This window comes from the organism of the source record quoted next, unplaced genomic scaffold (assembly GCF_019419815.1).
Source record: "Pyrus x bretschneideri cultivar Hongxiangsu unplaced genomic scaffold, Pyrus_bretschneideri_v1 Contig33, whole genome shotgun sequence".
In the NCBI taxonomy this organism is placed as follows: Eukaryota; Viridiplantae; Streptophyta; class Magnoliopsida; order Rosales; family Rosaceae; genus Pyrus; species Pyrus x bretschneideri.
Genome location: NW_025999646.1, coordinates 1,314,689 through 1,341,283, shown reverse-complemented (window position 1 = coordinate 1,341,283; position 26,595 = coordinate 1,314,689). Strand labels below are relative to the sequence as shown.

Sequence of the window (26,595 nt, the reverse complement as noted above, 5' to 3'; positions counted from 1 at the left end):
CAGCTTAAATTCCACGTTCAACTGTTTTCCGCCGCCATCAAGAACAGGTCTATTCCACGCGCCCCGCCTAAGCCGCAACTGATATTCTCACGAAGCCAAAGTTTCGAGTCACGCGTGGGTATTGTATGTGGGGTTTTGAGCCGGACCGGTTCGGGCGTAGACGTAATAAATTTTTTTTTTAATATGATCGGTACATAAATAATATCTTTATTTTACTATATAAGAATACGTAAATTAAAAATTAATAACTTAAAAATAAAATTTTCTGTTATTTCTATAAAAATAAATTATGTACCCCACGTTCCGTCTAAAAATTTCTATACGTAGTGGGAGAGCGGGGCCAATCCGGGGCCCTCCAAACCGGTCCTCACCCACCCAACCACACCAAACGATGTCCCACGCCTTTTACATAGAACAGTCATTCTAGAGAGAGAAAGAAGGAGGAGAGAGAGAGGAACCTTCAGAGCGCACGGAGACTAGAGAGAGGAAGAGAGGAAGTAGTGAGAGAGTGAGATCGGCCATGGCTTCCCCCAAAGAGAGAGAGAACTACGTCTACACTGCGAAGCTCGCCGAGCAAGCTGAGCGTTACGATGGTAGCATCTCATCCCTTCACTCTCTCACTTATTTTATTTTTTAATAATTTTTTTCGCTTCAAAATTCATGAAACCAAAGACTTATACTCTGTTTGTCTACTCAGAAAATCAAAGAAACCAGAAAAAAAGGAGATCTGAGCGTTAATTTCATAATTTTTCATGGAATAAGGGTTTTGACTTGCATTTACTTTACCTTCTGCACCTTTTATTTGCAGAAATGGTGGAGGCGATGACGAAAGTAGCGAAACTTGACGTGGAGCTCACTGTGGAGGAGCGGAATCTGCTTTCGGTCGGGTACAAGAACGTGATCGGAGCTCGCAGAGCTTCGTGGAGAATTCTGTCGTCGATTGAGCAGAAGGAGGAGGGGAAAGGGAACGATCAGAATGTGAGCCGTATCAAGGAGTACAGGAAAAAGGTCGAGTCCGAGCTCTCTAGCATTTGCAGCGACATCATGAGGGTTATTGATGAACATCTCATTCCGTCGTGCACTGCTTTTGAATCCACTGTGTTTTTCTACAAAATGTGAGCGGTTTTTATGCTTTCGATTGAGTGTTTGGAGTGGTTAAAGTATTTGTCTTTTGAATGGTTTATTTTGTGTAATTGCAGGAAAGGAGATTATTATCGCTACTTGGCGGAGTTTAAGACTGGTGATGACAGGAAAGAGGTTGCTGATCAGTCAATGAAAGCTTATCAGGTATCATACGAGATAGTCTTTAATTTATCAACTCTAATCAGTCAATTAAAGTTTTTGGCGTATGCGCTGTTTGTTTGCTAAGAAGTATGAGGGACTCGAAGAGAAAAGAAATCAGCTTTATTAACTATTTGTTGCTCAAACGAGCAAAAAATAAAACTGATATCTGATGTTAATGTTAGTGCTAACTAAACTGGTATCATCTCGTGTTGAAAATGACTAGTAACACTATGATTCCAATGGAATCATTCCATTGCATTATGCTGAAATTTAGTGTCAAGACATGGTAGCGATGCTGGCTCTTGCATTGAACTACGTGATTTAGTGGTGTGGCTGGCTATATCTAAGTATTAGCTTAATTTTTTTCGTTAGATTACCATTGATTTGAGATGTACACTTATCGCCCTTGGTCACACTTTGAAGTTGCTCCCTTTTTTCTGAAGCAGCCTGTTATTGAAATGAGGCGGCTAGGTCCCTTTTCTCCCTTTATCTCACTTCTGACTGTTATAATTTGGATTTTGCATCTGTCTGTTATGTCTATCTATTTTGCAGGCAGCTTCTAGTAAAGCAGAAACTGATTTACCCCCCACACATCCCATCAGACTGGGTTTGGCCTTGAACTTTTCTGTCTTTTATTATGAAATCTTGAACTCTCCGGAAAGGTATGCGTGCTTATGGTGACCAAGATTCACAATATCACATTCTTTTTCTTCATTTTGGCCAAAAGTAAAATTAGAAGAAAAGAATTCTTATTGGTTGCGTATTGGTAACTTGCTCCAGGGCATGTCACCTTGCAAAGCAAGCTTTTGATGAAGCTATCTCAGAATTGGACACTTTGAGTGAGGAATCATACAAAGACAGCACCTTGATCATGCAGCTCTTGAGGGACAACCTTACATTGTGGACCTCTGACATTCCGGAGGATGGAGGTAATGAGATAGCCTTATGGAGAATGTTATGTTATGTGGTGGAATTTTTCCTGACTTGTTATGTGTAGTTTCATCAAGTCATGCGATGCTTGTTCTTGATTACTAACTTTTGGATTATGGTTTGAGAAATGAGTATATGAAATTGTGATTGTGAGATGCTTGTCCCACTTTTAGTATATTACAATCATCAACACAATGAGAAAAATTAATAGTTGAACAATTTCTTCACTGGAAACTGAAGATCAAGTAAAATGTGAATTCGACAGGTTGGTTTCCAATAAATTATGAAGGCGATTCTCATATTCTTATGATTCAATTAGACGTTACATCTAAAAACATACGTTTTGTCTTGTGAACGTTGTGTGTTATTATGTGTCATGGATGTGAATTGTGAATATGTTTCCCTTTTTGTGTACCAGCTTGAGTCTAGTAAGATGTTCAATCGCCTTTCTGTTTGAATTACATTTAGCTCTGAACAATACAGAGTACTTGGGTTTATAGTATTCACGTGTCCTAGAAATTTGGTCGATTATACTGAGAGATATTGGATATTAATCTGATACTTGCTACAGGCGACGATATACAGAAGGGGGATGGCTCTGCTAAACCTGGAGGTGAAGATGCAGAGGTATAGCTTATTTCGGTCATCCAATTACCATCATTTTGTACCTTCATTTTTCGGCCATATCTATCAAGCATTGTGTTATAGTTATTTGGTTTCTGGGTCTTCAACGTCCTTAGTTTCCTTTTTCTTTGTGCAGTGAATGGAAGCGGCCTAGGGCTGGCCAGGGCTTGTGTAATTTTACGGATGGAGAAAGTCGATGCAAGGTCTCGCTTCTTTCTTATGGTGTTTGTTTTTAATTTTTCGCCAGTGAGATTCTAGTTAAATGTTGTTGTTCTGCTAGTAGCATTTGCAACTCCGAAACGCCGAGTTCATCACTGTGACTTAATGTAAAAGCTTTCTTCTACACATCCAAATTTCAATCCTCTGTTTGTTGAGAATGGGATTTGTCTGCTGAATGTTTAATTTGTTTTCTTCGACTGTCTGCGTCCTTTAACTGGTGGGGGGTTTTATGTGACTCGATAAATCATAAAATTAGGTTTAACGTTCTTTCGGAAAGATGACCTACACATTTTTTCACAACTGTGAGATATTACTCACCGGATTTCGTCGGTTGTGCGAAATCCTACAAAAAGAAAAAAAAAAAAAATATATATATATATATATATATATCAAAACTTATTTTTGTGACATTTTTGCCGCGTTATAGCTTCTAAAATTAAGAAACATTCTATATGTTAAATCATCGTAAAATCTATTTTCGTGAAACTTTTGACATACCATAAGCTTCTGAAAATTTGTGTAAAATGTTTTTAAAATGTTAATGCCTACCGGATTCCACTCTGGTTAGTAACTAATTGCATTCACCAACACCGTTATTTAGAGCATCTCCTATGGAGATATGCAAAACTATATTTATGTCTCGTTTCACACTTTTGGGAGATATAGATGGGAGTTCTACTCCAATGGTAGATACATAAGTTTGAAATCCATTTAATTTTCTCTCTTTGATCGTGGTACTCACCACCAAAAGATGTAAAAAATATGGGTGCATTTTTGCTTACCATCCTTAAGTGGTGGTAATACTCACCATCATATTTGTCACCATTGTATAAGTTTAATTTTTGAGATTTATGTATATACACTACCCATGTCTCGAAATTTAAACTCATCTAACGATAATAAATACGGTGATGAGCAAAAATATGCATATTTAGGCTTTTATGTTACATTTTTCAGTCAAGATGTATATTTTACATCTCGCCATTAGAGAATTTTCCGGCCACTAAAAATGTAAAATACTCATTTTAAGGGATTTGCATCTTCTATTTGAGATGCCCTTAGGTCTTTCAATATTTTTTGAAAATAAAATAGAATTGAAGACGGAGAGAATTTCAAGGAGCAAAGAGCGAGTCAAAATAATTACCTTAACCACAAGTAAACAGGGTAAGAAATGACAACCCCAGAAAAATAACCTGCCAACTGGAAAACCAAATAAATCCCCCCAAAACATTCCTTCTCTTCTCCGTATAAAAAAGCGATCCCCCTCTCATCTGCACATATAAAGTCCTCCTCTGATATCCAAGCAAGAAAGAAAAAAAAACAAGCACGAATACGATGGCCAATTCTAATAGTATTGTTCTTGTCTCTGCCCTTTGCTTCTTGTCGCTCATCGGCGTCGCCTACTGCGCCGAGACCCTCAATGTGCACGGCATTGTTTATTGCGATAATTGCCGCACGCAGTTCTTTACCAGAATCAGTGAGCCCCTCACAGGTACGTATGTTCAACCTATAGTACCTGACACAGTATCTATATATAATTACAAGTTACTAAATATAAAACAAACTAGATTGATACTCGAAATGAGAATTTTATTTCTCTTCCCTGACATTGCATTGCATGCATGGAATGGTACGTACGTGCAGGTGCAAAGGTGAGACTGGAATGCAGAGAGAGTGAAGGGGGAAAAGTAACTCTAACCAAAGAGGCAGACACCGAGGAATTAGGAACTTACTCCATTCCGGTGGAAGGAGACCATGAAGAGGAGGTTTGCGAGGTGATCTTGGTGAAGAGTCCCAAGGAGGACTGCAGCGAGATCAGCAACGAGCTTCATGCGAAGCTCAGCGCGAGGATCAGCCTCACGAACCACAATGGCATCACCGGGCCTCATCGCATGGCGAACCCTCTCGGTTTCATGAAGAAGGAGGTTGATCCTAGGTGCGCTGAGGTCCTCAAGGAGCTCGGACTCACCCCCGATGGCGACCTTGTTGACGGCGCACCTGATGCCGCTCCTGATGGCGCTGCTGAATAAGCCATCAATAATTTTACGTACTGCAGAAAACCGAAGGGAATTGATATCCCAGCCTTCATTTTTCGATCATGTGTAATCAATAAATGGGTTTTTTATTAATTTCCCCTACTAATCCAGACGTGATATGTATGAGAAATTTAAATTATACATCGATCTATCGATCTGCAGTAGTAGCACTTAATTTAGGGTAATATTTTTCTCAAGGTTTCCTGCGATATTCTTCAAATCTCATGTGATCAGCTACTACTCTCTTTTTTTTACACATATAATCTATATATTACCCAAGTTACATCAATTTTGTCATAAAATTCGAGCTTAAAATGGAATAATAAATTGGTTTCGAACTCGTTATCTATTATATTTGAACAAAAAAATTTGTCAGTTAAAATTACAAATGAAGAATAGGAAAACAGATATGCATAAAGAGAATCAATCCTCATGCTAATCAAACATAAAGGTAATATGGTTATCAGTAAATAAGTATTTGCCAGAGACTTTTCTAAGGTAAATTTTTGCGCATGGATTTTTTTTTTATTTTTTTATTTAATGATTAAAAATTAAAACGATTGTGTGGAAAATAAAATAAGAAGTGTGGATGACACCACCCTTCTAATTTCTCCCTCAAACTCAACTGAATAATACATCTAAAATATAAAGGTAATATATAGTAACTAAACAATCATTTCTATAATTATTCTTTTCATCATTACGTCACAAATCCTAAAAAAAATTGAGAAGTCAAGTGTAAACCATAACATCTCGATCCATGTATTATAATATGAATGAATAATATAAAGAAATGTTTTAGTGTTCTCAAAATACAACTATATGATGTTACTATTGCACGTGTTATAATATAAATGAACCATAATGTTGATATTTCTTACTTTTACAATATATTAATAAAGCATTAAAAAGAAACGCATCTGGTATAATCTGAGTGAAATAATAATATACATTACAGTTTTTTGAGTATATTCAAGTTATTCAACAATATAATTGATATTTTATAAATTTAAGTTTTTTTAAAAGTGAGACTAGGCCCTGTCACTTCATATGTTTTTGCTTAATATTTTATAATATTAATATAAAAATTAACCTTAAATCGTAAAATGACTGTCAGATAACATAAAATTTATAAAAAATCACACTTTTGAAAAAATCTGCTTAACAATTCTCGAGAAATTAATATCGAATTAATACTGACGTGACCGTAGTCCACTGAATGACCCATAAACCGAAAACTAACCCGATTAATATAAAAAACCGGGTGCCCACCGCCCAAATCACATAACCCGCATACGAGAGAAGAAGGCAAACCCACCTGTGCCATTTTACTACCCAATTGCCCCGCTCCTTCAATTTGCCGCCGCAACCCCGCCGTCCGTGCAGCTCTCTTTCCCTTCGGCTGCTCACTCACTACGAACTAGTACGTTCCTCTTCTACCATTCAATTTTCCTTTATTTTTCTTGTTCGTCGAAAAATTAAACTATTGAAAAAGTTTCAATTTTTTAAAATTTTAATTGTATCAATGGAAGGCAATGGCGGCAAGGGCTTCCAGAAAATTGCTGAGAGACTTTTTGTTCAAAAGGGCATGCGCAGCTCCTGCTGCAAGTGCCAGACATTGTTCTTCTGCTGCTCAAACTGCTCCAAAGATTCCACATTTTTCGAAGAAAGTACGCTCTCTCTCTCTCTCCTTTTTGTTGCAAATAGTTGCAGAGAAACGTAAAGTGTTATTTTTTTCCAGTAAATTTGCAAACCCATCTCGCCAAATTGGTGTTTTTTCGCTTTTGCTTGCTCACGGTTTAGTCATTGGTCGATTTTTGTTTGATTTCTGAAGTGGTGTGTGTACTTATTTTAAACTGTAGGGGAGGTTGTTGACGGCAGCCACCTTAGGCTTAGTTATCGGTGGCGGAGCTTATGTGAGCACTGTGGATGAAGCAACTTTCTGGTATCGAATTTAAATTTTCAAGTAGAAGTTATGCTCTGGTTGCATTTAAACTTTCTTCTGGTTTACGAGTGGATGGTGTTCCGGCATCTATGTTTATTTACAATGACTACTATCTTAACCTAGCATTCTATGAATGAGTAGATTATAGTCATAACAGATTTAGAATTCTCTCAAGGTTTCTCTTGCTAAGTTTATAGGCGTCTTGAAGCATTAAAGAATAAACCCTTTGTATCCTGCAATGCACATTACTTATTGGTCAGAGTGTAAGGGTGAAGCCTTTAAGCTTCTGTACAAGATACTTGTATCTATTTCTTTACGGGTCTAACTAGGCACGTAAAGGATCAGCACTTAATTCTCAGTTCAGTTATCTTCGTATTTTCTTTTGCCAAGATGGTATTCCTCCTCGTCATAATGTATGGGTCTTGGTGGATGCACAAAAGACTGAAATTGGAATTTCTTAACTCATTGCTAATTTGATGGTACCCATCGGATATAAATTATGAATTGCCCTTTTGTTATGTTCTGCATCATTCTTGGCATGGCCATAAGGTTTTTTATCATTATTCTAGTGTGTACTTATTTCAGTGCATGAAGCAGAAACCATATGAGAGAAATTGAATTGCCATTTTTTCTCATTGTTGAATGGCTTAAGTTTTTGGGAAATATTGAGCTTGAATTTTAGTTACATATAATGCTAATTTTTGGATATCAACTTTTTGAAGTGGCTGGCTATTCTCTGCTACAAAAATTGTGAATCCATTCTTCGCTCTTCTGGATGCTGAGACAGCTCACAGATTGGCTGTCTCAGCTGCAGCACGTGGTTGGGTACCTAGAGAGAAGAGACAAGATCCATCAAATTTAGGGCTAGAAGTTTGGGGAAGGAAGTTCTCCAACCCTATAGGTCTTGCTGCTGGCTTTGATAAGAATGCTGAAGCTGTTGATGGTTTGCTTGGTTTAGGCTTTGGATTTGTAGAGATTGGCTCTGTAACCCCTGTTCCACAAGAGGGCAATCCAAAGCCTCGAATCTTCAGATTGCGCGAGGAAGTGTAAGAGTATATTTTATAAATTTATATTCATCTTATTATGTTAATAAGGACCGAATTTCCTCGAATTTGTTGTGTTGAGTCACTTTTAAAGGTGGTGTAGGTTCTTTAACTTCTGAAAGTTTTCTTTCTGATAAGTTGGGCTGGTTACATTTAATTTTCTAACTTATGTGTTATCAAAATACCTGATTTTGTGTTCAGAGCTATCATCAATCGATGTGGCTTTAATAGCGAGGGAATTGTAGCTGTTGCAAAGCGATTGGGTGCTCAGCACGGTAAGAGAAAGTTGGATGAAACTACAAGCTCATCTTCTTCAGGTGAAGAAGTCAAACCTGGAGGCAAAGCTGGCCCTGGCATACTAGGCGTGAATCTTGGGAAGAATAAGACAAGTGAAGATGCTTCTGCAGATTATAGACAAGGGGTTCATACATTGTCCCAGTATGCTGATTACTTGGTAGGTTTCTCTCTACTGATTTTTTTTAGTTTAGTAATTGTTCTGTTTTTATGCTAAGTATTGGAATTTTATTCATGAAAGAAGAAAAAAAGTCTTCCAGATCTAAATTGTTCGTTCTTTTAAAAAGAATTCACTTTTGTGTTTGCTACTCACCAATGCATCAACTTCATCATGGTGCCTATATTAGTGTGCTGTTTTCGTGGCCAAGATCTAATAAGATATGTTGCTATTGTGTTGGTTCTCCATGCAGAAAAGCAATGAGAGATGCATTTGAATAGGCTTCCTGCTTGCGGTCTTTTAGTTGATCGATTCATTTGAAAGTTGCATAATTTCATACCATCTTTAGGCTATTCTATCAGATCTCACAAATTATGCTATAGGTATTCCTTGTCTGGCAACAATGACCTAAAATTTTTTAGGAATTTTCGAGTCAATGTTTTTTGTTTACTAGAGATTTTGAAAAATAATAGCTTTAAAGGTCAGGTGGGGAGCAATATTTAGGAAGTCCAATTTTATTTCCTTGAATAGGATATAAACAATCAAACTTGTATCTGGAAATGGCTCAGATTAAATTTTACAAAAAAGTAAAAGCTGTTCAACTTCAGCTGTAAAGCTGAAATCACAGTCAGTTGAAATTTGTGATTGCTGAACATCCAATTACATGTGATGATACATAATCTTCCATGACTCTTTATATTATTCCTCAGAAGTTAAGTTGTCGGTAATAATTCCCAAACTAGAAGCAATGAAGTTTTAGTTTATGTGTATATGTGTTGAGTTCAATTCCTGTTGCATTAATTCGACCATACTTATGCTTTATCTGTCTGCAGGTGATCAATGTTTCATCACCCAACACCCCTGGGTTACGTATGCTTCAGGGAAGAAAGCAGTTAAAGGACCTTGTGAAGCAGGTATGGAGCTCAACTGCTCAAGGCATGAATTTTCTATCTATATATTAACCAAAACGTCTGAACAAGTTAGCCCTTGTAACACTTTCTTCCTATCAAGGTTCAAGGTGCTCGTGATGAAATGCAATGGGGTGAGGAGGGGCCTCCTCCATTGCTTGTGAAAATTGCTCCAGATTTGTCTAAAGAAGACCTTGAAGATATTGCTGCAGTATGCATCCATGCTCGTAATTGATTTTCTTATTCCCCCCATTAAGATGGTTTTCTCATGGTTCTTTGTTTATGGATATAGGTTGCCCTTGCCCTTCGCTTGGATGGATTGGTATGTTTTCTTCCGGTCACAAACTTACCTATTATACTAGATTAGTATATTATATACTTAATAAGAATATCTAATTAGTCCCTTTCGTTTCTAAAGAAAATATAGAAAATTAACTTAAGTCAATTCATGCTGGGTGTTCTGCATGTTGATATGTTGATGAGGTTATGATCTCACATAACATATATCTCTCTCTCAGTATATTGATCTATACTTAAATTCAGTGCAATTTCTTCTATTCTTTACGATGTTTATTTACTTTTTCTTCTAGATTATATCAAATACAACTGTTTCAAGACCAGAATCTGTTAGTAAACACCCGTTAGCTTCTGAAGCTGGTGGCTTGAGTGGGAAGCCACTTTTCGATATGTCTACCAATGTCATAAAGGAGATGTACATTTTGACAAGGGTACGCTGTCTCTCTGTAACTCATATAACCTGGTATTCACATTATTTACACTGGTAGAGTATATAGACCATGTTCTTTAAAGATTGCTCACATTTTAATGTTTGATTACTGACATGTTTGAACATGCATGGAGAATTTTTGGTCGGGTATGCCATTGTTGTATGGATCCATCATCCTAATGTAGCTTAAGTACAAGAAAAGTTGGACTATTCATAATTCTTCTATGCCCATACATTACAAAGTAATGAATTATAAAAGTAGAAGACTTAAAGATGGATCGTATCCTAATTTCATGTAGAGTAGCTTGTCAGTTTTTTTGGATCATATCCTAATTGTATGTACTGTAGTTCAACTGGTACCAAACTGATTTTCTTTTATTTACTTTCTATGGAAGGAAATCTTTGGCGTGAAACATTTAGTCCTCTTTCGGATCTTATGTGTGCTATTTGTTTACAGTCTATGTTCTTCCCTTTTGGTTGCATTTATATGTTATGTATCAGAGCGTGACCATTAATATTAATATTGTTCAGGGAAAGATTCCCTTAATCGGGTGTGGGGGCATCAGCAGGTAAGATCAGAATAGCCCTTCGCTCTTGTTTTCGTTGACATCTATTATTCTTCATTTTTTTGAAACCAGAACTTGTTCATGCCATTGATTTAGTGGCGAGGATGCTTACAAGAAAGTACGAGCCGGTGCAAGTCTTGTTCAGCTTTATACAGCATTTGCTTACGGGGGACCTGCTCTCATCCCCCAGATAAAGGTATTTTCTGGTGCTCTCATTCTGCGGAAACCCTAATTTTTGGCCTATTGTCAAAGACGTGCATCTAATACTCTTGTCATCTTCTTTTCTTCCTCTCTGTCTCTCTTAGGCTGAATTGTCCGAGTGCTTAGAAAGGGATGGTTACAAGTCCATCAGTGAAGCAGTTGGTGCAGATTGCAGATGAGTTTGCCCCATGTATGGCAACGTCGAAAGTATAACAAAAGATATACGCGGTGCACACATTTGTGGCGCAAGCAAATTCCTACACTGCACGGTGTAAATTTTGGTTTTGAACCGATTTTATTTTGTTTTTTGAGAGGGGGTCAGAGAGGACCCGCAAAGTTTGAGAAATTTTGGAAGAGGCATTTGTATGTACATATTCAAATCCATTGTGTTTTATTATTGAGTTATTGCAGGCGTAGACGTGCTGACACATCCACAGAAGAATAAGAAGTTGCTTTATAAACAAGAGATGGTGGGGTAGGGTTTTCAAACTGAGAACTTCGGACGCATAGATAAATGTTCTTAATTAATTGACTTACAGAATGTTTTACCAACTTTTATTTTCTGTGCGCACCTCGTATAAGCACCATCATTTTAATCTTGAACCAAATGGATGTAAGATGTACATCTGACCTAATCCTACCAAAGAAAAAGGAATATACATATTTTTTTTTTTCCATCAACCACAATGTACCTGCATACAAAGAAGTTCCTCAGTGATGGAGCTACTCACATCTGGCGACCATCTTTTATTCAGAGAAATCCTTGAAATAAAAATAATGTTTTCCCCTATTACTACTATTTCCAACACGCTCAATCACTTTGATCAAAAGCTGCAATCTAGTACTACGGTCTAATGATATTCCTCCTCATTTGTAAGTGAGAGGTCATAAGTTTGATTCTCACCAAAGACGAATTTGAATCACATTATTACTAGCCCATTGTGAGGCTAAACTCACCCCTTCCCCTTAATTTAGATATATTATTTGTTAAAAAAAAAAAAAAAATCACTTTGATCAAAAGCTTATATTCCTCGAGTTTTTTACTCTCAATCACTTTTCTCACCCTACTCCACACTTGTCATTTGAGAGAATTTTCGGTAAAGTTTTCTAATTAGATTAGCTTTCACATTAAGTGAGACTAGGAGGAAACAAATGAGGCTAAAATTTAAGAAGTCTCATACCTTTGTAAGGAGCCGGGATCGGACGGTTCATGGTCTATATACTGACCGAGTTTTCTTCCATTTTTCCTAGGTCAAATAACTGACTGATTTTCCTTTAGTTTAGCAAGTAGCAAGGACAAACAAGAAGTCGGTAGCTTGTAATTCATACCTCGTCCATGTTTTAAGTTTTGAGCTCACTTAACCAACCTTATCCATCCACTTGGTACATGGTCAACCGTTCCATGCCACATAAAATATTATTTATGGTTGCAGATTCGCATGGTTTTGTTCGAATGTTCGATTCCACAATATTTTTGTGATTTTTTTTTCTTTTCCGATCGATATTTAATTCCATGCACATATTAATTATATAGGGATTAATAGATTTTTGTTGTTGTTAGTATATAGAGATTGATAGATCGCAATTTGTACATATACACGTCAGTAAATACCATTAGGCTAATTCACAATACACTTTTTTTTTTCTTTCGATTTCTTGAAATTTCTATTAGGACAATATGATGATTCAGCTGCATGGTTGACCACCTGAGCCGCTCCTCCGCCTCTTCACCACCGGGAAAACTTGGTGAAAACTGCCTTGTGCCGCCGCCACATGCCACTCTTCCACCACCCCATCTAACTCAAACTGGTGCACCACATCTGAACCCTCATATATACAACCCTCCGGTAACCCGGCCAGCCCCCGACAAGGCGGCTTAGTTTTTCGTCGACCAGCCCCCACGGGGACGTTCCGTAGGGCCCCGCCGGCAGTCCAGTACCTCTGGCAGCCCTTACAGAAGTGCCTAGGCTGGTTAACATTGTAGTTATTAAAGTAACAAAATTTTGTCTCCATGCTTTTGCATCTTGGGCATGGTATGATCCTATCAGGCCGCTTCTCCACCGTTTGTTCATCCTTTTTGGGTTCTTCTTTTACTTGTGATGATCTGTTCTGCAGTGTAATCGTTCTCCCGAAAAGCTTAATTCCATGAACATCTTGGCCGGTTTGAACCTGAGCCATGGAATTTTTTGACAGAGAGAACAATACAAAAGCTAGAGAGAGAGAGAGAGAGAGATGATTTATGATTTGAGCGACATACACTTTGTATGGTTTAACGAAAGGTGGTGTGCTACTGCAAGTGGTTATGTATTTATAGATCGAGGAGAGTGGATAAAAGTGCTTAAATTAAAAGCCGGATTTGTATGTAAAAATCCATTTGACAGCCGCCAAGAGCTTGGGCAGGTGGTTTTGACAAAAGTTGAGGGTGAGCTTTTTGTCCACATCATTACTCCACGTCATCATCATGAAGTCTAGAAGTGGGTTCCGTCCAGTTAGGTCGCGTACAAAGTGTTAGAAGTTGTTGGGAAGCGTAAAGAGATCGATTAAAGCATGTCTCGCTAATGAAAGTTGTAGCTGTGTACATATTCTACCCTAAAAAAGTTTATGGAGAAAAAAATCGATAAAGTAAAAGTGCTTCGTGTTTTTGCTTTTGAGAAATCTTCATGCATTAGGGTTTTTGCTTTTGGCTGATTAAAAACATATAAATAATATCAATGCGACATCTAATTAGCTCGCAACTGTAAGCAGTGCTGGTGAAGCTCTATAAGTGGAAAACTAATATAAATCAAACTTTCGAAGAAAAGAGGAAAAGGAGAGATTTTAGTTAGGTGGTCCTAAAAGCTATAGCTTGCAAACATGGGTGGAGAACAAGGGGTCTTGAACATGCATGCATGCTCCCCCGCTTTTGTAATTTGTGCCCTTTTGCTCTCAGTGGCACTTGCGGTATGGTGCTAACATGACATCAAAGGTGCCAATTACAGTATATTTCACCCGGATATGTATATCAGTAATCACTTTTAAGATCTATAATGATTATCTGTTGGATATTGAATCGATAGTAAAGGTCCAATAAACGAGCAAAAAACTTGTCATGGTTATCCAATCATGTTATTCGTACGTAATATATTTCTCACAAAAGCATGAAATCATCTGTATTTTTTAGTCTTATTTTAATGTTTTATCTAACAGTGATCTTATGCAGTGTGAAAGCTACTAATCAGGCGACGTTACCGAAATTTGCTTGTAGTTGAGCAAGGCAAGATCATTCAATCTTTAAAAAAAAAAAAAGGGTAAAGACTTTAAGTAATTGATGATAGTTTTATGTTACAAGGCAAATGCAATTTTTTTGCGTATGAACTAATTATTGGTCTGTTGGGTGAGATTATTCTCACTTGTGATGATATTTCTTTTTTCAATGTTGGAAGATAGTTCTATTTTACCCTCTATACTAATAAGTGCTACTACTGATAATAATAATGAATAGAACTATATACACACATGCCTTTGGAAGAAAAGAGAAAAACTATGCACATATACATGCCTTGAATAATTTTTGTTGTCCTGCCAAATTCTGCCAGCAGTGAGCTAGCACATATGCCTCCTAGGAGGGGTGAGTGTCTTACATATATATTACTTTAACAAACCATGGAGATCACTTGTGAAATTTTATATCAATTAGGCGATGTTTAAGGCATGTTATTGTCATTAAAGTGGGATACTTGTGCTAATAATCTAATGTTATTGCTGAACACTTTGTTTCAAAGCCATCTTTTCGGGTTTCAATGGATTTGATGATTAACTTTGTTGCTTCCTTTTCATCACACTTGACATTGTACGCTTTGTGGTCCAGGGCAGCTTTATGTTAAGGGGATTCTTTCAAGAGTGGGACTCTCTGACATTTTATAATTTAATGTCAATTTTCGTAGTAACATTATAAAATATTGTGCCAAAAGGATAGGGTGGCAGATCTACATGCAAAGTCTTACTTTTGAAAGTCTCATTAACATTTCTCGGAGAATTATCATAAAAAGCAATGCGAAAATGGGATTTCTTTAATAAAGGAATCTTTAATTAGTTTATGCAAAAAAAAGAACCTCATTTCCAACACTTTTTCTAACTTGTATGATGCAGACAAAGTAGCACAATTCCAACACTTTTTACTTGGAATGAAATGCATGCAAATTTTTCTTTATGATGCTTTCCAAAGTCCCTTTTAATCAAAAGAATAAGGGATATGTAAAGAACAAAGTGATTTGGGTGCATCATTTTTATGGTTGGGGTACCTCTTTTTTAGGGGTAAAACTGCCTTTCTTGTGTGCATGTAAAGATAAAAAAAGCATCAGCGGAGTAATATTAGAATTTCTTTTCTTTTCTTTTCTTATAGCGATTTTAGAAGTTGCATGTTCGTATTATTTCATTTAGTGTTTTTATTATAAATAGTCTTTAAAATTGGCATAATTCATTATTTTCAGTCCACGTGACCACTTTTAATGCTAAAATGGACGGAAATTGAACATAAGGACCAAATTGATTTGTGGCAACTAATTTCAAGGACTAAATTGATTGATTTTTAACTTCATGACTAAAATGAGGAGTTATACAATTTCAGAGACCATTCATGATAAAATCCCTTCCATTAATTAGTCCAACGTAATTTGTATTTGACAGTGTTGGAGCAGAAAAATTCATCCTTTAAATTCTCCAGCAAGTAACCTTGTAATTCTGTTGCGAAATAACATGACACCATCTTCGCTTGCCATCAACGAGAGAGCAAGGAAACGAGTGAGTACTTGTAAGAAAACACTACGACGCTCAAGTTATTGAGCGTCGATATTTGCAGGAGAATTTCATAATAACTTTATACATTTTTCATCTCCTTGTAGTGAGATAATTGACCTTTATATAAGCATTGAAGTCTGAAACTCCAAGTCCCACTCTCCTATTTCTCCATGTTCTGTGTAGTGGGTATTAGGTTGCTTGGTTATAGTACCCCACTTTCTCATGTTTAGGCGTTTTGTGGCTTGATTACATGGGGAGTAATTTTTTATTTCCACGTACAAGCAATTACTTTGGAAGCCAAAAATTACTCCCCACGTTTGGCATTAGGAACCCTTCCATTAATTAGTTCCAATTTACCTTCTTTACCTTTTTGAATAGGGTTGTCCAACCACGTCATACATAAAACACTTCTCACAGAAATACAAGATATTCTATGTGTTTTGTGTCAAATCATGTCTTAGTCAGACAACACTACTCGAGTTCCTCTCTTACATGTCCCATTGAGTAACGTTTAATTTAGTTAATTCGTCATCGCACATCTGTCACTCTTTAAGGGAAGAGAGATGTCCTCTAATGTCTAATCACATATCCCTTCTTGTTATATCTTTTAAAATATAGCTAATCTAGTGTGAGTTGGAAAGATTAGCATTAAGCATAGCTCGTTGCTTTGTTGTTAGGGTTTTTTAATTCGTAAGCACGTTTTTAATCCGTAAGCAAGTTGCTTTAATCAATGATAAAAAAAAATGTCTTCTGTTCGTTGTTCATTTATATATTAAATATTGAATTCAGTGTGCCGGTTGGCTGCAATGCCAGCTAGAAAATTAGGATTTTTCTTTAAAAAATGTATTTATTGTCCACAAACCATGTAAGTTCCAATGGCAATAACATAAACTTTTTAGCCAAAATGATTTGTAAGATTAATATAACTTGTTACTTTGATTCTTGACAATAAAAATTGATAAAAATGATCATGAGTTCTTCTACAATAAATCATTCTGGTGTTTCTGTGAAAATTCTGTCAATTCAGATTAGCATAACTCCTTATTTTAGTTCATAAGATTTAAAATCAATAAAGTGGTCCATGAGTTTGTCTACCATCAATCATTTTGATTCAGCAACGAAAAATTTCTATCAAATAAAAAACAAAATAACAAAAATACCCTTAATTTAATAAATTAATATACAACGAGCCAAAATGATTTGACAAAAATTGAGAATATTTTGTCATTTTATCCTAAGTTACCAAGATTTTTTTACATAATAACCAAAAAGTTTGACGACGGACAAACTCAATAACCACTCCTATCGATTTTAATTTCAGGACAGAGTGAAAAATTATACCACCTTACGAACCGCTTTGGATAAAAAGCCTTCTCAAAATAAAATCAGTACAAGAAGAATAGATCGATGTATGTAATCAGGCATTTATGGCATTTTGTATAAACGATTGCCTCAAATATGTAAAGATGATCATGTACTCTCAACCGGACAACAACTTATCTCATCTTTCCACCTGAAGGAATCAATCAAAATACTTCACTGGATGGATACAAGATTGGCGTTGGCCCCTACACCTAATTACACAAAGAAACTGAAATTATTCACACATATTTAACACAGCCTCGGCCAAGTTTGTGGATTGCTTCTCCTGGGATGGCACAAACCGCGGCTGAATCAAGTGTCACTCCAGGTATCGTCATCGCTCCCAACAGCCTGATAAGTTTTGATAAAATGTCAACTTGGTTGCTGTGATGCAAATAATGAGAATGGACAAAAGGCAAAGGAAAGAAAAGAGGTACAGGGCAATGGGGAACCTGGCGAATGGCGTTTGCTTTCTCCAAAATTGCGGTGACTTTGACATTGGCGGCAGGTGCTGGGGTGGCGGCTGCCTTTGCTGGCACTGTGCGTCTCAGGTTGAATGACTGGAAGGACATAACAAGAAACGAGCACGAAGTTAGCAATAGTTTCTTTGTTACTTAATCTACTCTAGTCTAGTTTGCAAGGTCGCAACAGATGAAAGCAAAGCTTTACTACAAGATGAAGTCAATCTATCAAGATTTAGTACAACCAGGCATGTTCTAAGTAAATAGAGCTATGGATCTGCGGCAGCAGAAGAGATGAGAAAAATCTTGATTTGGCATGTTGATGCACATTTCACATACGAACATGAAACGCTCCAGTACAAACACAAAGTAACTTTTACTTGGAAAGCAGGCAAATGACAAGAAAAAATGGTGACTCACCTTTATTCTAATTTGTTGCAGGAAATCTTCTTTTTCGTCTATCCCTTTGCCATTTAGATCCTGATCAGCATCTTTCTGTCCATTCATGTGGTGGTCCTGCTGCAGCAAGAAGAATTTGATAATATGTCCTTACTCAGTTTCAACTCGCCAGTCGCCACTATTCCTATTTGAATACCTGTCATGCCTTAAAATAATAGGATTGAACTAAAATACATGATACCTTGTCTTGCGGTTTAATGGAATCCTCATTCATTTGTTGTTGCTGTATTGGTGCTGGCTTAGGTTGCTGGAGGGTGACAGACCCCAAAAGTTCTGCATTTAATGCATGTCTAAAACCTTTGAATACATATTTTTCTTCTGCAACATTCAAGGATGGTTTTGAAGCACGCCATTCCACTGGAGGGAGAGGTGGTGATCCTGGTGTATAATCCTCTGAACATCTCAAACCAGGGAGATCCTTTGGACCTGAATCATCTTTTGCTTCTTGCTGAAGTACAGGTTCTAAAGCATTGAAACTTGGAAGATCAAGTAGAGGATCAGAGAGAGAATGTTCCAGACCATTCTCAGTGTGCACACTTTTACTTCCACCATCACCATAAGTGGCATTATGGGATATTCCGTCTAGTACTGGGGAGGTGGATATATGTTCCTCTGATGAGATTTCACAAAAACCATCGTATAGCTCCTCTGATGAGATTCCACATAAACCATCATATAGTTCATGGTTATTTCTTTCTAGAGTTTCACCAGATTCCCATTGTTCAGAATTCGATTCAGAGAGATGGCTATGACAATCATCTGATATATATGCAGATGATCTACAGAATGTATCATCGTCAGAATCAGAAACAAATTCATGCAGAGGAACAGCAGGTTCTGGGATCAACTGAAATGACTGAAACATGTCTCTTGCACTTTCATGGCTTTGATTTCCATCAGATAATTTCAGTTTGAGTATGGAAGTTTCAATGCCATCTACGGGATGAAAAGATATTTTCATATATTCAAGTGGTGGTGAAGAAGGAGATGAATCAACACCAATTCCATCCTCAAATGGCTCTCTGACGGATGTCTCAGGAAATGCTTGGTACTCTACTCTCTGCTGCTCATTTCTCTGGTCCAGTACACCAGCATCTGAATAACGAGTAGGCTCAGATCCGTCATCATGGACAAGTGCAATTTTTCGACCAAAATCATTCACAAGTAACCTACGGCCAAGCCCAAAAACCCAAGAAGAGTTTTCCTCTTTCTCCTGATTCGCTTCATTGGAAGTGGACGGAGCAACTGGCAACACAGTCCCAGGTTCTATCGTATGAGAATCACCAATATTACGAAGTTTTGGATATAACTCAGTGGGTGAAAATCCGTTAGGTATTTTCTTGAAAGAGATGCCATCATCTTGATTCTCAGAGCATGATATGGAGCATTTAGAACTCAAATCCTTATCATTACTGCCAGCATTCTCAACCAACGGACTATCTTTGCTTTCAAGCTCATCGACTATATGCTTGTAAGCATGATTTGAGAGATCAACTGTCTCAGTGTGATTTCTGTTAGCAGAATCTTGACTTATAGGACTTGACATGCTGAAATCAGGAGGTTTTGATGGCTGAAGTCCTAATAGGCCACCATTTGTCCAGAAATTTATTGAATTATTCCTGTAAATGTCGGCAGGGGATTCTTGAGACTCACATAAACTGCTTGTGATCTTATCCTTCACACTAGTAGTTCCAGAGCCAGAGACAGAGGGTGTTGAGTTATTCCTGGAATCGTCAGCAGGAGATTCTTGAGCCTCACATAAACTGCTTATGGTCTTGTCCTGATCGTTAGCGGTTCCAGAGGAAGGAGATGTTGAACTGCTCCTGGAAACGTCAGCAGGAGATTCTTGAGGAATATATATACTGCTTATGGTCTTATCCTGCAAGTTAGTAGTTCCCGAGCCAGAGGATACTGAATCACCACTAACAGATTCTAACCTTGAACCATAAAAAATGTCAGCTCTATTGGTGCCTACAGCGTGGTTTGGATTAGAAGGTTCCATGTCTATCTGAGGCACCTGCTTATGTATGGGACTCTCTAACAAGGCTGAGTTTGGCAGATCTGTCGGCACTTCTACTTCGGAGGAAATGTAAGACGTTGAAGTATGAGATTCAAAAATTGGAGTTTGATCGTCCGAACAATCGCGTGTAGTCTCATGCACACCGTATGGTCCTTCATTGTTGACAACAGAGGCAATATGTTCCACTTCTCGTTTTGTTTGACAATCAAGATCGGTTTCAGATTCTGATTCAATGATGTTAAGCGCATCCATGAAATTGTCTGGTTCACTTTCAATTTCATCAGTCTGGTTCCCGCTCGAGATTGATTCCACAATGTTTTCATCATCAAAGAGGGCATCCATTCGCTCAATAATTCTAAAGTTACCAGCTCCTGCTTCATGTGCATCCAAGTTATCTGTTGTTGGATGCGTCTCTGTAGTTTCATCTATACCATTCTGTTGACATTTCCGATCCACTATCTCTGTTTTCTCATCCCAGTTAACACAAGATGAACCAGAGGTAACTTGGTCCTGTAATGAACTTCCAGGAGAGTTATCATCTACAAATCCAGTTGGATCCGCAGGTGAGACAGAATCAATAGTATCAACATGTTGCACCAATTTAGAAGTAGGTGATTCCTTGGATTCATGTTCTTCGCCTTGCATGGAGGAACTTGGATGGGCAGCATACTCAATATATCCCGACTCAGTTCTTGAATCAAAAGAAGTGGAATTGTCCCCCAGGTCAGATTTCAATGCCACGTCGGCTGTGGAGGCAGTTTGAGAAGACGAGCTTTGCCCATTTACAATAGGAGAAATATATTGCATTCTGCATGGTCAGACATCATAAGTATTTAGTTCCATTTAGTCAAAGATGGGAGCCACTTGTTACTTATAGATTTATGCATTAATTAGAGACTTCCTCTATGTATGCATATGTGTGTGTAAACATATAGGATACCTGCTACTGCGATTAGATGCTGATGCACCACGCAATACATCTCCTTTACGTTGTGATCCTCTTTTCTTCTGTCCATTTCAACATTTTAATTAGAAAAATCCCAAGTGACAGAACCATTGAGGTACTTAGAAGATAGAATAATCCAACAAAACATTACATACAGATTACAGATAGCAGAAAATCAAACTCTGATCAAGAAGAAATTGATGTGAGAGGCCATTGCACTTCACTATCTTAACAATGATAAAATATGCTTGCATCTATCTGTCTTAAGAAAACTTTGGAGCCATACTCATCCACAATATTGCATATGAAAGCATAAGCAAAGTTCGTTCAAATAAGAAATACAGATTCTCTGCTTGGGATGAAGCACTAATGTCTAAGAGTGGGCAAGATTTGGGATGGTTTAGGTTGGGCTCCAGTCAGAACCGACCGGAGATTACCAGGTTGTGACTTTTCAAAACCCAAAACCAAACCTAATAGAAACCGGTTAAGATGGGTTGGCAATAGGTTGCAACTTATGCTTTGGGCATTCTTTGATACCCTATTAAATAGCCACTTCTGACAGTGATAACTTGGATGCACATGAAGCCGTTGAAAAAGGTTGGTGCATACCTTGCTTCTTTGAGCCTTCCTAGACCTTCGGACTTTTTCAACATTTTCTTCATCAGGGATAGCAGATGCTTTTTTGAAAAAGGTTGGATCTGAATATCTCTTCAAACAAGATCCTGGGCCACCAGTATCAAATCTGAACAGTAAAGGAAATAATTCCATCATGTACCAGTTACTATAAAATTTTAAACCACTTGTACACCAATTAAGGTGAATAAAAAAAATTTAACCACACTACCTGTACACCAATTAAGGTGAATAAAAAAATTTAACCACAAAATGTAAGCCAATTAAGGTAAAGATTTCAATCATACTTGTCCAGTAAATCCAAACGTGGACGATCCCGACATCCTTCATATGAATCCATAATAAAACGAGGCAAGTCATTGTAGATGAAATGATTTTTCTCATTTCGAATACGAGGATGCCACTGTATACCTGCAAAGCAATTGCTTTCTATTAATGATTCAATTATCAGGATAATGATGTCACACTCATGGGATAAGGACTATAGAGTATATAACAAAATAATACCCACAATAAAGAACAGATGAAACAAGGTCAATTATGAAAGGTTTGTAGTGAAGTAATCCCCTCAAAATTCAGAGTATATATAATGCTGTCCCAGAATATGTGTAGATTTGCCGCTATGGTCAGTAAGTAGTGTTATCCAAGGTTTCCAAGATATTTTAAACGTAAGATTGTATATGGAAAAAATAACCCACTTCTAAGAAAATTGCAGTTCTCTTGTTTACAAAACAATAAAAGAATACTACCACTATCATTCATTACAAAACAATATAATTCTATCTTCCTAGACTTTCCTTTAAGGATTTCGGCTTCAATATCTAGTTCTTAAATGGTTAGCAAAAACAAACCTATACAAAAATATGTAATGAATGATAGTGGTAGCTAAAACTAACCATAGATAATTCCCTTTTTACATCATAAAATAAGTTATTACATCACCAGTATTGAATTTTATGAGAACCTGCAGCTTATTTAACAAAAGTTCCGAGCAGTTTGCACAAGAGTGAACGACACCTGTTGATAGTTGTTAATAGCTGGCATATGATATACAGACATAAAGGTGAGAAACAAAAGCCATACCACTGGTGTAAGCAAAATGTATGTGGCTTGTTTGAGCAAGTACAGCCTTCTCGAGGGGAGGAACTGCAGCTTCAATGTGTTGCACACGAACCATCAGTTTATGGCTTCTAGAAGCTGTAGTCATCACTTGCTCTTGCAAGCCATGAAAGACCTCTGCTGCAAACCTACATGTTTTAAGTTACTTTCTAAGTTAGTACCATTTACTATTATATGTATACAAACAGTTGTTATAAATTATAATAGAATAATCACTAGCTTCAACCTATTGCGTTATACATTTCAGACTTGATAGCCTATACCGAAGATCCAAAATTCACATTTTGGCCTTTCACCAACCTGAGGAACTTCCACTAAGCACAGGAGATAGGAATCTCCACCCAACAAATAACTTTCAAGCAATTTCATATCCGGGGGCAAATTAAGTTTAAACTTATTTAGTCTCTTGTTGCCAATGTTAATAAAACATAAGAAGGAAAGGATCTTATTGCAGTTAGTGCCATTTTCGCTTGAAAAGAACCGAAATACCGGTCCACTACCCTAAATGATATGGAACTCAATCTCACAGCATCCAAATGTACCCAAACAGGCCAAAGTAAAGTTCAATTGTAACAGGTAACTAAGTTTCCATTACCATGATAAATCATTCCATTTTACTAACAAGAGCTAGCGAGAAATCTACTAGCACCCTATGATACGACAGCGTTACGTAAAATCTCTAAAACTAGGATATGATACGTCATAGAGACGACAGTAAAAATATATAATTTAGAACATATTTTTAACCTGAAAACATCCAAATTCAAGTTCATTCAAGTGTGAGAGTTATATTCCTTGTTTCCATTAGAGGCAAGCTCATTGTATTCATCAACTTTCAACTAAATCTTTGTTTCCTATTAATGTTCTCCTCTTAATTTCTCATTTGAAAGTGTAACGGTATCTTAAAAGCCGAAAACTCATAAGCGGCGAGTATCCGGGAGTATTGGACGAGTATCGTATCCGATGAAGTATACGGAAACGCGACCAAACTAAAGCATCCGTGCTTCATAGGTAGCACCCCAAATTGACATTACGCTGAAAATAGCTGTAACACAAGGCTACCATATTTTGCAGTGATAAAAACACCAAAATCAAAGAAACCTGTAAAGATTCAGGATCCAGAGCATTTTCAAAACACTTAATGGCCTTGCGAAGGTGATAATTCATGCCAATCCCCATATAACGCAGAAAGAAGAAAAAAAACCAACTTTACGACTTGTAATATATAATCCCACAACTAATCCAAAAGAACATGTAATTACCAATGATTTGTCAGCTATTTTCAAAAAATAATAACCATTACGCAAAACCCAATTTGCTAAATTATAAAAGTTACCAAATTGCATTACTTCAACAGAACTTCAACGCCAAAAGAAGTAAACTTTAGATTGAATGAGCTGAACCCAGATACAAAAATACACAGAAAATGGAAGAAAATGCAAAAGGGTGGTGAGAAATGAACTGCCTGAGTAAAATTGGAGCAAAGGAAGGGGCAAACTTACTCGGCAAGATCACCCAACTGGCGCAAGATCCCGACGAGGCCGGAGACGGCGACGCCGTCGAGCACAGCTTTGGGATCTTCTCTGTTCACCTCCTTGTACAGCTGAGGCTGCCCCAAGCTGTACTCGTTCCGCACCTGAAACCTCACCAGCGGCATCTCTCGCTTAATTACTCTTCCAGCTGATGTTCTCTTGCTCTCAGAAAATCCGAGAATATGTTTTCATAGCAACCAAGCAGGCTTCAAGCTTTTCAAATAACACGCAAATTGCAATGAATGAAGGAATGGAATTGGAGAGAGAGAGAGAGAGAGAGAGAGGAGAGAGAGAGTAGGTGGTGGGATTGAATTGAAGCAGGTTAACTGCCGAGGGCGAGAGAGAGGGAGAGAGACAGAGACAGAGAGAGAGACAGAGACAGAGAGAGACTGATTTGTGAGTGCGAGTGTTTCTGTGTCGTTTGGAATGAGAAAGGGAGAGGCGACATTGCCAACTCTGCAAGCCATTCTTTGGGTGCAATAGAGAAATCATTGTTGAAATACCATAAATACCCTTACGTGTTGATATAATTACATGGTGAAGTGTACTTTGAGAACTCTGATGCATTTCAAAAATATGAAGGGTAAAAGTGGAATTTCGTTAGGTTCTTCTGGTTTTGTATCTTTTTCAATTCTGGCTACAGAAAATTGCGTGATGGAAAGGAAAGTGACATTTATAAATGTGGATTAAATGATTATATGATTATTATTTTTAAAAAAATGAATTTAAAGTTGTACTGTCCACAAAATTTCATTTATTAAATTCTTAAAATAATTATTGAAAATTTAGTTTTTAATTTCGGTAATGTATGTCGCGCATTGATGTATTCTATAATTTTCTCAAGGGTCTTTGACTTTGTTAGCACCAACGGTCATCAATTGCACTAAGGCAGTTTTAACCATGATGGGAGCCAATCTGTTGCTAAACGCACTTTCTTTGTAGCTTTAGACATGGCTAGAAAAACACAAGGTAGTTTTTTTATTTGATGGTATTTTAATCTAATCTAAATTACATTAAGTAGTATTTGAACTTCTATACAAAGAAAAAAATACACTGATCTCGTTAACTTAAGTAAGTCCAAATACGCTACACAACTAGATTTTTCTTTTTCTCATTATTTACTTAGTATGCAGTAGGTCAAAATTTAGCATGTTCTTTTATTCGCTTTCCTTCAACCTTTTGGTTGGGGATTGATTTTGTCAATTTAGGGCTAAATGCGACTTTAGCCGAGATGACCTAACAAACATTAAGGTCCCATCTTCTGTCAGTCAATGGGGTTGACTCACCTCATCTCCATCTCAAATTTGGTGCGGGATTGACCTTCAACCAGCATCCCAGAATCTTAGTTAGCTTCCACTCCAACCCCCCAAAAAAATATAACAAACTGCACATTTTATTATTCAAAAACCATTTTATATTACATTTTTTAGAGGAGTAATGTTATTCATATTATGTTTTTGTACTACATTTTCATACTATTTCAAGTGGCATTTGATGTGGACAGCCACATCATTTGATTTAATCAGATTTTTAAATTTAGTTCATTATTTAATAAGAAAAATTAATGAAAATAACTTGAAAACTTTGAGTTTTAACAATAAGAACAAAATAAAAAGTAAAATGAATAGTACCAAGTTTGACTTTTTAGTGTAAAAATGTGATTTTTCGTTAAAGTGAATAGTACTGCAAGCTTTTCGTTAAAACTCCCTATTTAATAAACTAGTAATTAAGAAAAACTAGTTAATTAAATGATGATTGTGATATACGATAAGTCTTTCTCCTTCATTTCCTTGGATTTTGCAAATTTTCCAAATAATATGGTTGTCCATATCAGATCCCACCTAATATGGTATAAATAGCATTACTCTTTTGAGAGTATTTTAGTATGAAAGTTATGAGACCGAGTCCTAGTACATTGCAATTCTACCTAAAATATAAATGAGATCACGAGTCTTGTATTATATTTGAGGTGGAATAAATACGTATTACTACACTGCCACCAAAGATAGTAGCGGCTTCGTGGCGGGTCTTCCACGCTACCGCCCGAAATATTCAACCATCAATATCGGTCGACGGTCACTGTTGCAGTGCAATGCTTATAGTATGAGCAGCGTGGCAGACCGAGTAATACTTTATATCATTGATTCCAAAACATGCAGCTACAATGTAATACTTTAGGCAAATATTTGCATATAATTATTAATTAGGAACAAAAGAATGCCGCAATACAATGCATGATTAAAGTTGTTAAAATGCTAACGAGGGTTGGTTCAGTTAATACATGCGTGCTTGTGATTAACTTCTAATTCAAGTTTGATCTTCGATGACAGTAATTCTCGACTTAAGATTCTAG

General features: G+C 37.0%; 5 protein-coding genes across 7 annotated transcripts; 3 read left to right on the top strand and 2 right to left on the bottom strand.

Moving 5' to 3' along the window:
* Positions 1–423: 423 nt before the first annotated feature.
* Positions 424–3,215, top strand: LOC103944099 (14-3-3-like protein D). 2 transcript variants are annotated; one of them, XM_009354503.2, is made up of 7 exons: positions 425–593; positions 809–1,115; positions 1,200–1,287; positions 1,837–1,946; positions 2,065–2,213; positions 2,786–2,841; positions 2,975–3,215. In XM_009354503.2, exons 1-7 carry the CDS (start codon positions 521–523, stop codon positions 2,975–2,977), a joined length of 786 nt encoding a protein of 261 aa, XP_009352778.2. In that variant the 5' UTR covers positions 425–520; the 3' UTR covers positions 2,978–3,215. The 2 variants fall into 2 exon arrangements, with proteins under 2 accessions (XP_009352777.2, XP_009352778.2); XM_009354502.2 differs by lacking the exon at positions 2,975–3,215 and having other exon boundaries at positions 424–593; positions 2,786–2,847.
* A 150-nt stretch (positions 3,216–3,365) lies between these two features.
* Positions 3,366–5,272, top strand: LOC103944098 (olee1-like protein). The gene is made up of 2 exons (XM_009354501.3): positions 3,366–4,549; positions 4,702–5,272. The coding sequence occupies exons 1-2, from the start codon at positions 4,393–4,395 to the stop codon at positions 5,085–5,087; spliced, it is 543 nt and encodes a 180-aa protein (XP_009352776.1). The 5' UTR covers positions 3,366–4,392; the 3' UTR covers positions 5,088–5,272.
* Positions 5,273–6,357: 1,085 nt separating this feature from the next.
* On the top strand, positions 6,358–11,362 carry LOC103944096 (dihydroorotate dehydrogenase (quinone), mitochondrial). Its single transcript, XM_048590947.1, has 12 exons — positions 6,358–6,516; positions 6,626–6,763; positions 6,956–7,038; positions 7,761–8,084; positions 8,283–8,535; positions 9,366–9,446; positions 9,544–9,651; positions 9,733–9,762; positions 10,031–10,168; positions 10,699–10,736; positions 10,830–10,929; positions 11,039–11,362. Exons 2-12 carry the CDS (start codon positions 6,629–6,631, stop codon positions 11,111–11,113), a joined length of 1,365 nt encoding a protein of 454 aa, XP_048446904.1. The 5' UTR covers positions 6,358–6,516; positions 6,626–6,628; the 3' UTR covers positions 11,114–11,362.
* A 952-nt stretch (positions 11,363–12,314) lies between these two features.
* On the bottom strand, positions 12,315–13,199 carry LOC103944095 (dof zinc finger protein DOF1.5-like). The gene has a single exon (XM_009354499.3). The coding sequence runs from the start codon at positions 13,110–13,112 to the stop codon at positions 12,621–12,623; it is 492 nt and encodes a 163-aa protein (XP_009352774.1). The 5' UTR covers positions 13,113–13,199; the 3' UTR covers positions 12,315–12,620.
* Positions 13,200–17,118: 3,919 nt separating this feature from the next.
* LOC103944094 (protein SCAR3) lies at positions 17,119–24,681 on the bottom strand. Of its 2 annotated transcripts, none has more exons than XM_009354497.3 (9): positions 24,213–24,681; positions 22,675–22,838; positions 21,879–22,002; positions 21,568–21,700; positions 20,953–21,020; positions 18,174–20,820; positions 17,954–18,052; positions 17,525–17,632; positions 17,119–17,423 (listed from the first exon to the last, which is right to left on the bottom strand). In XM_009354497.3, exons 1-9 carry the CDS (start codon positions 24,365–24,367, stop codon positions 17,385–17,387), a joined length of 3,537 nt encoding a protein of 1,178 aa, XP_009352772.2. In that variant the 5' UTR covers positions 24,368–24,681; the 3' UTR covers positions 17,119–17,384. The 2 variants fall into 2 exon arrangements, with proteins under 2 accessions (XP_009352772.2, XP_009352773.2); XM_009354498.3 differs by having other exon boundaries at positions 17,954–18,049.
* Between the last annotated feature and the right edge of the window lie 1,914 nt (positions 24,682–26,595).

Bases quoted from the DNA above. Each gene is read 5' to 3' on its own strand.
- LOC103944099 (XM_009354502.2), top strand. From the start codon at position 521: ATGGCTTCCCCCAAAGAGAGAGAGAACTACGTCTACACTGCGAAGCTC. The intron at 1,116-1,199 runs GTGAGCGGTTTT...GTGTAATTGCAG, and splicing joins ACTGTGTTTTTCTACAAAAT to GAAAGGAGATTATTATCGCT. The intron at 2,214-2,785 runs GTAATGAGATAG...TACTTGCTACAG, and splicing joins TGACATTCCGGAGGATGGAG to GCGACGATATACAGAAGGGG.
- LOC103944098 (XM_009354501.3), top strand. From the start codon at position 4,393: ATGGCCAATTCTAATAGTATTGTTCTTGTCTCTGCCCTTTGCTTCTTG. The intron at 4,550-4,701 runs GTACGTATGTTC...ACGTACGTGCAG, and splicing joins AATCAGTGAGCCCCTCACAG to GTGCAAAGGTGAGACTGGAA.
- LOC103944096 (XM_048590947.1), top strand. From the start codon at position 6,629: ATGGCGGCAAGGGCTTCCAGAAAATTGCTGAGAGACTTTTTGTTCAAA. The intron at 8,536-9,365 runs GTAGGTTTCTCT...ATCTGTCTGCAG, and splicing joins CCCAGTATGCTGATTACTTG to GTGATCAATGTTTCATCACC. The intron at 9,652-9,732 runs GTATGCATCCAT...TTATGGATATAG, and splicing joins ACCTTGAAGATATTGCTGCA to GTTGCCCTTGCCCTTCGCTT.
- LOC103944095 (XM_009354499.3), bottom strand. From the start codon at position 13,112: ATGGCTCAGGTTCAAACCGGCCAAGATGTTCATGGAATTAAGCTTTTC.
- LOC103944094 (XM_009354497.3), bottom strand. From the start codon at position 24,367: ATGCCGCTGGTGAGGTTTCAGGTGCGGAACGAGTACAGCTTGGGGCAG. The intron at 22,003-22,674 runs GTATGGCTTTTG...ATTGCTTTGCAG, and splicing joins ACATTTTGCTTACACCAGTG to GTATACAGTGGCATCCTCGT. The intron at 21,021-21,567 runs GTATGCACCAAC...TGAAATGGACAG, and splicing joins GGAAGGCTCAAAGAAGCAAG to AAGAAAAGAGGATCACAACG.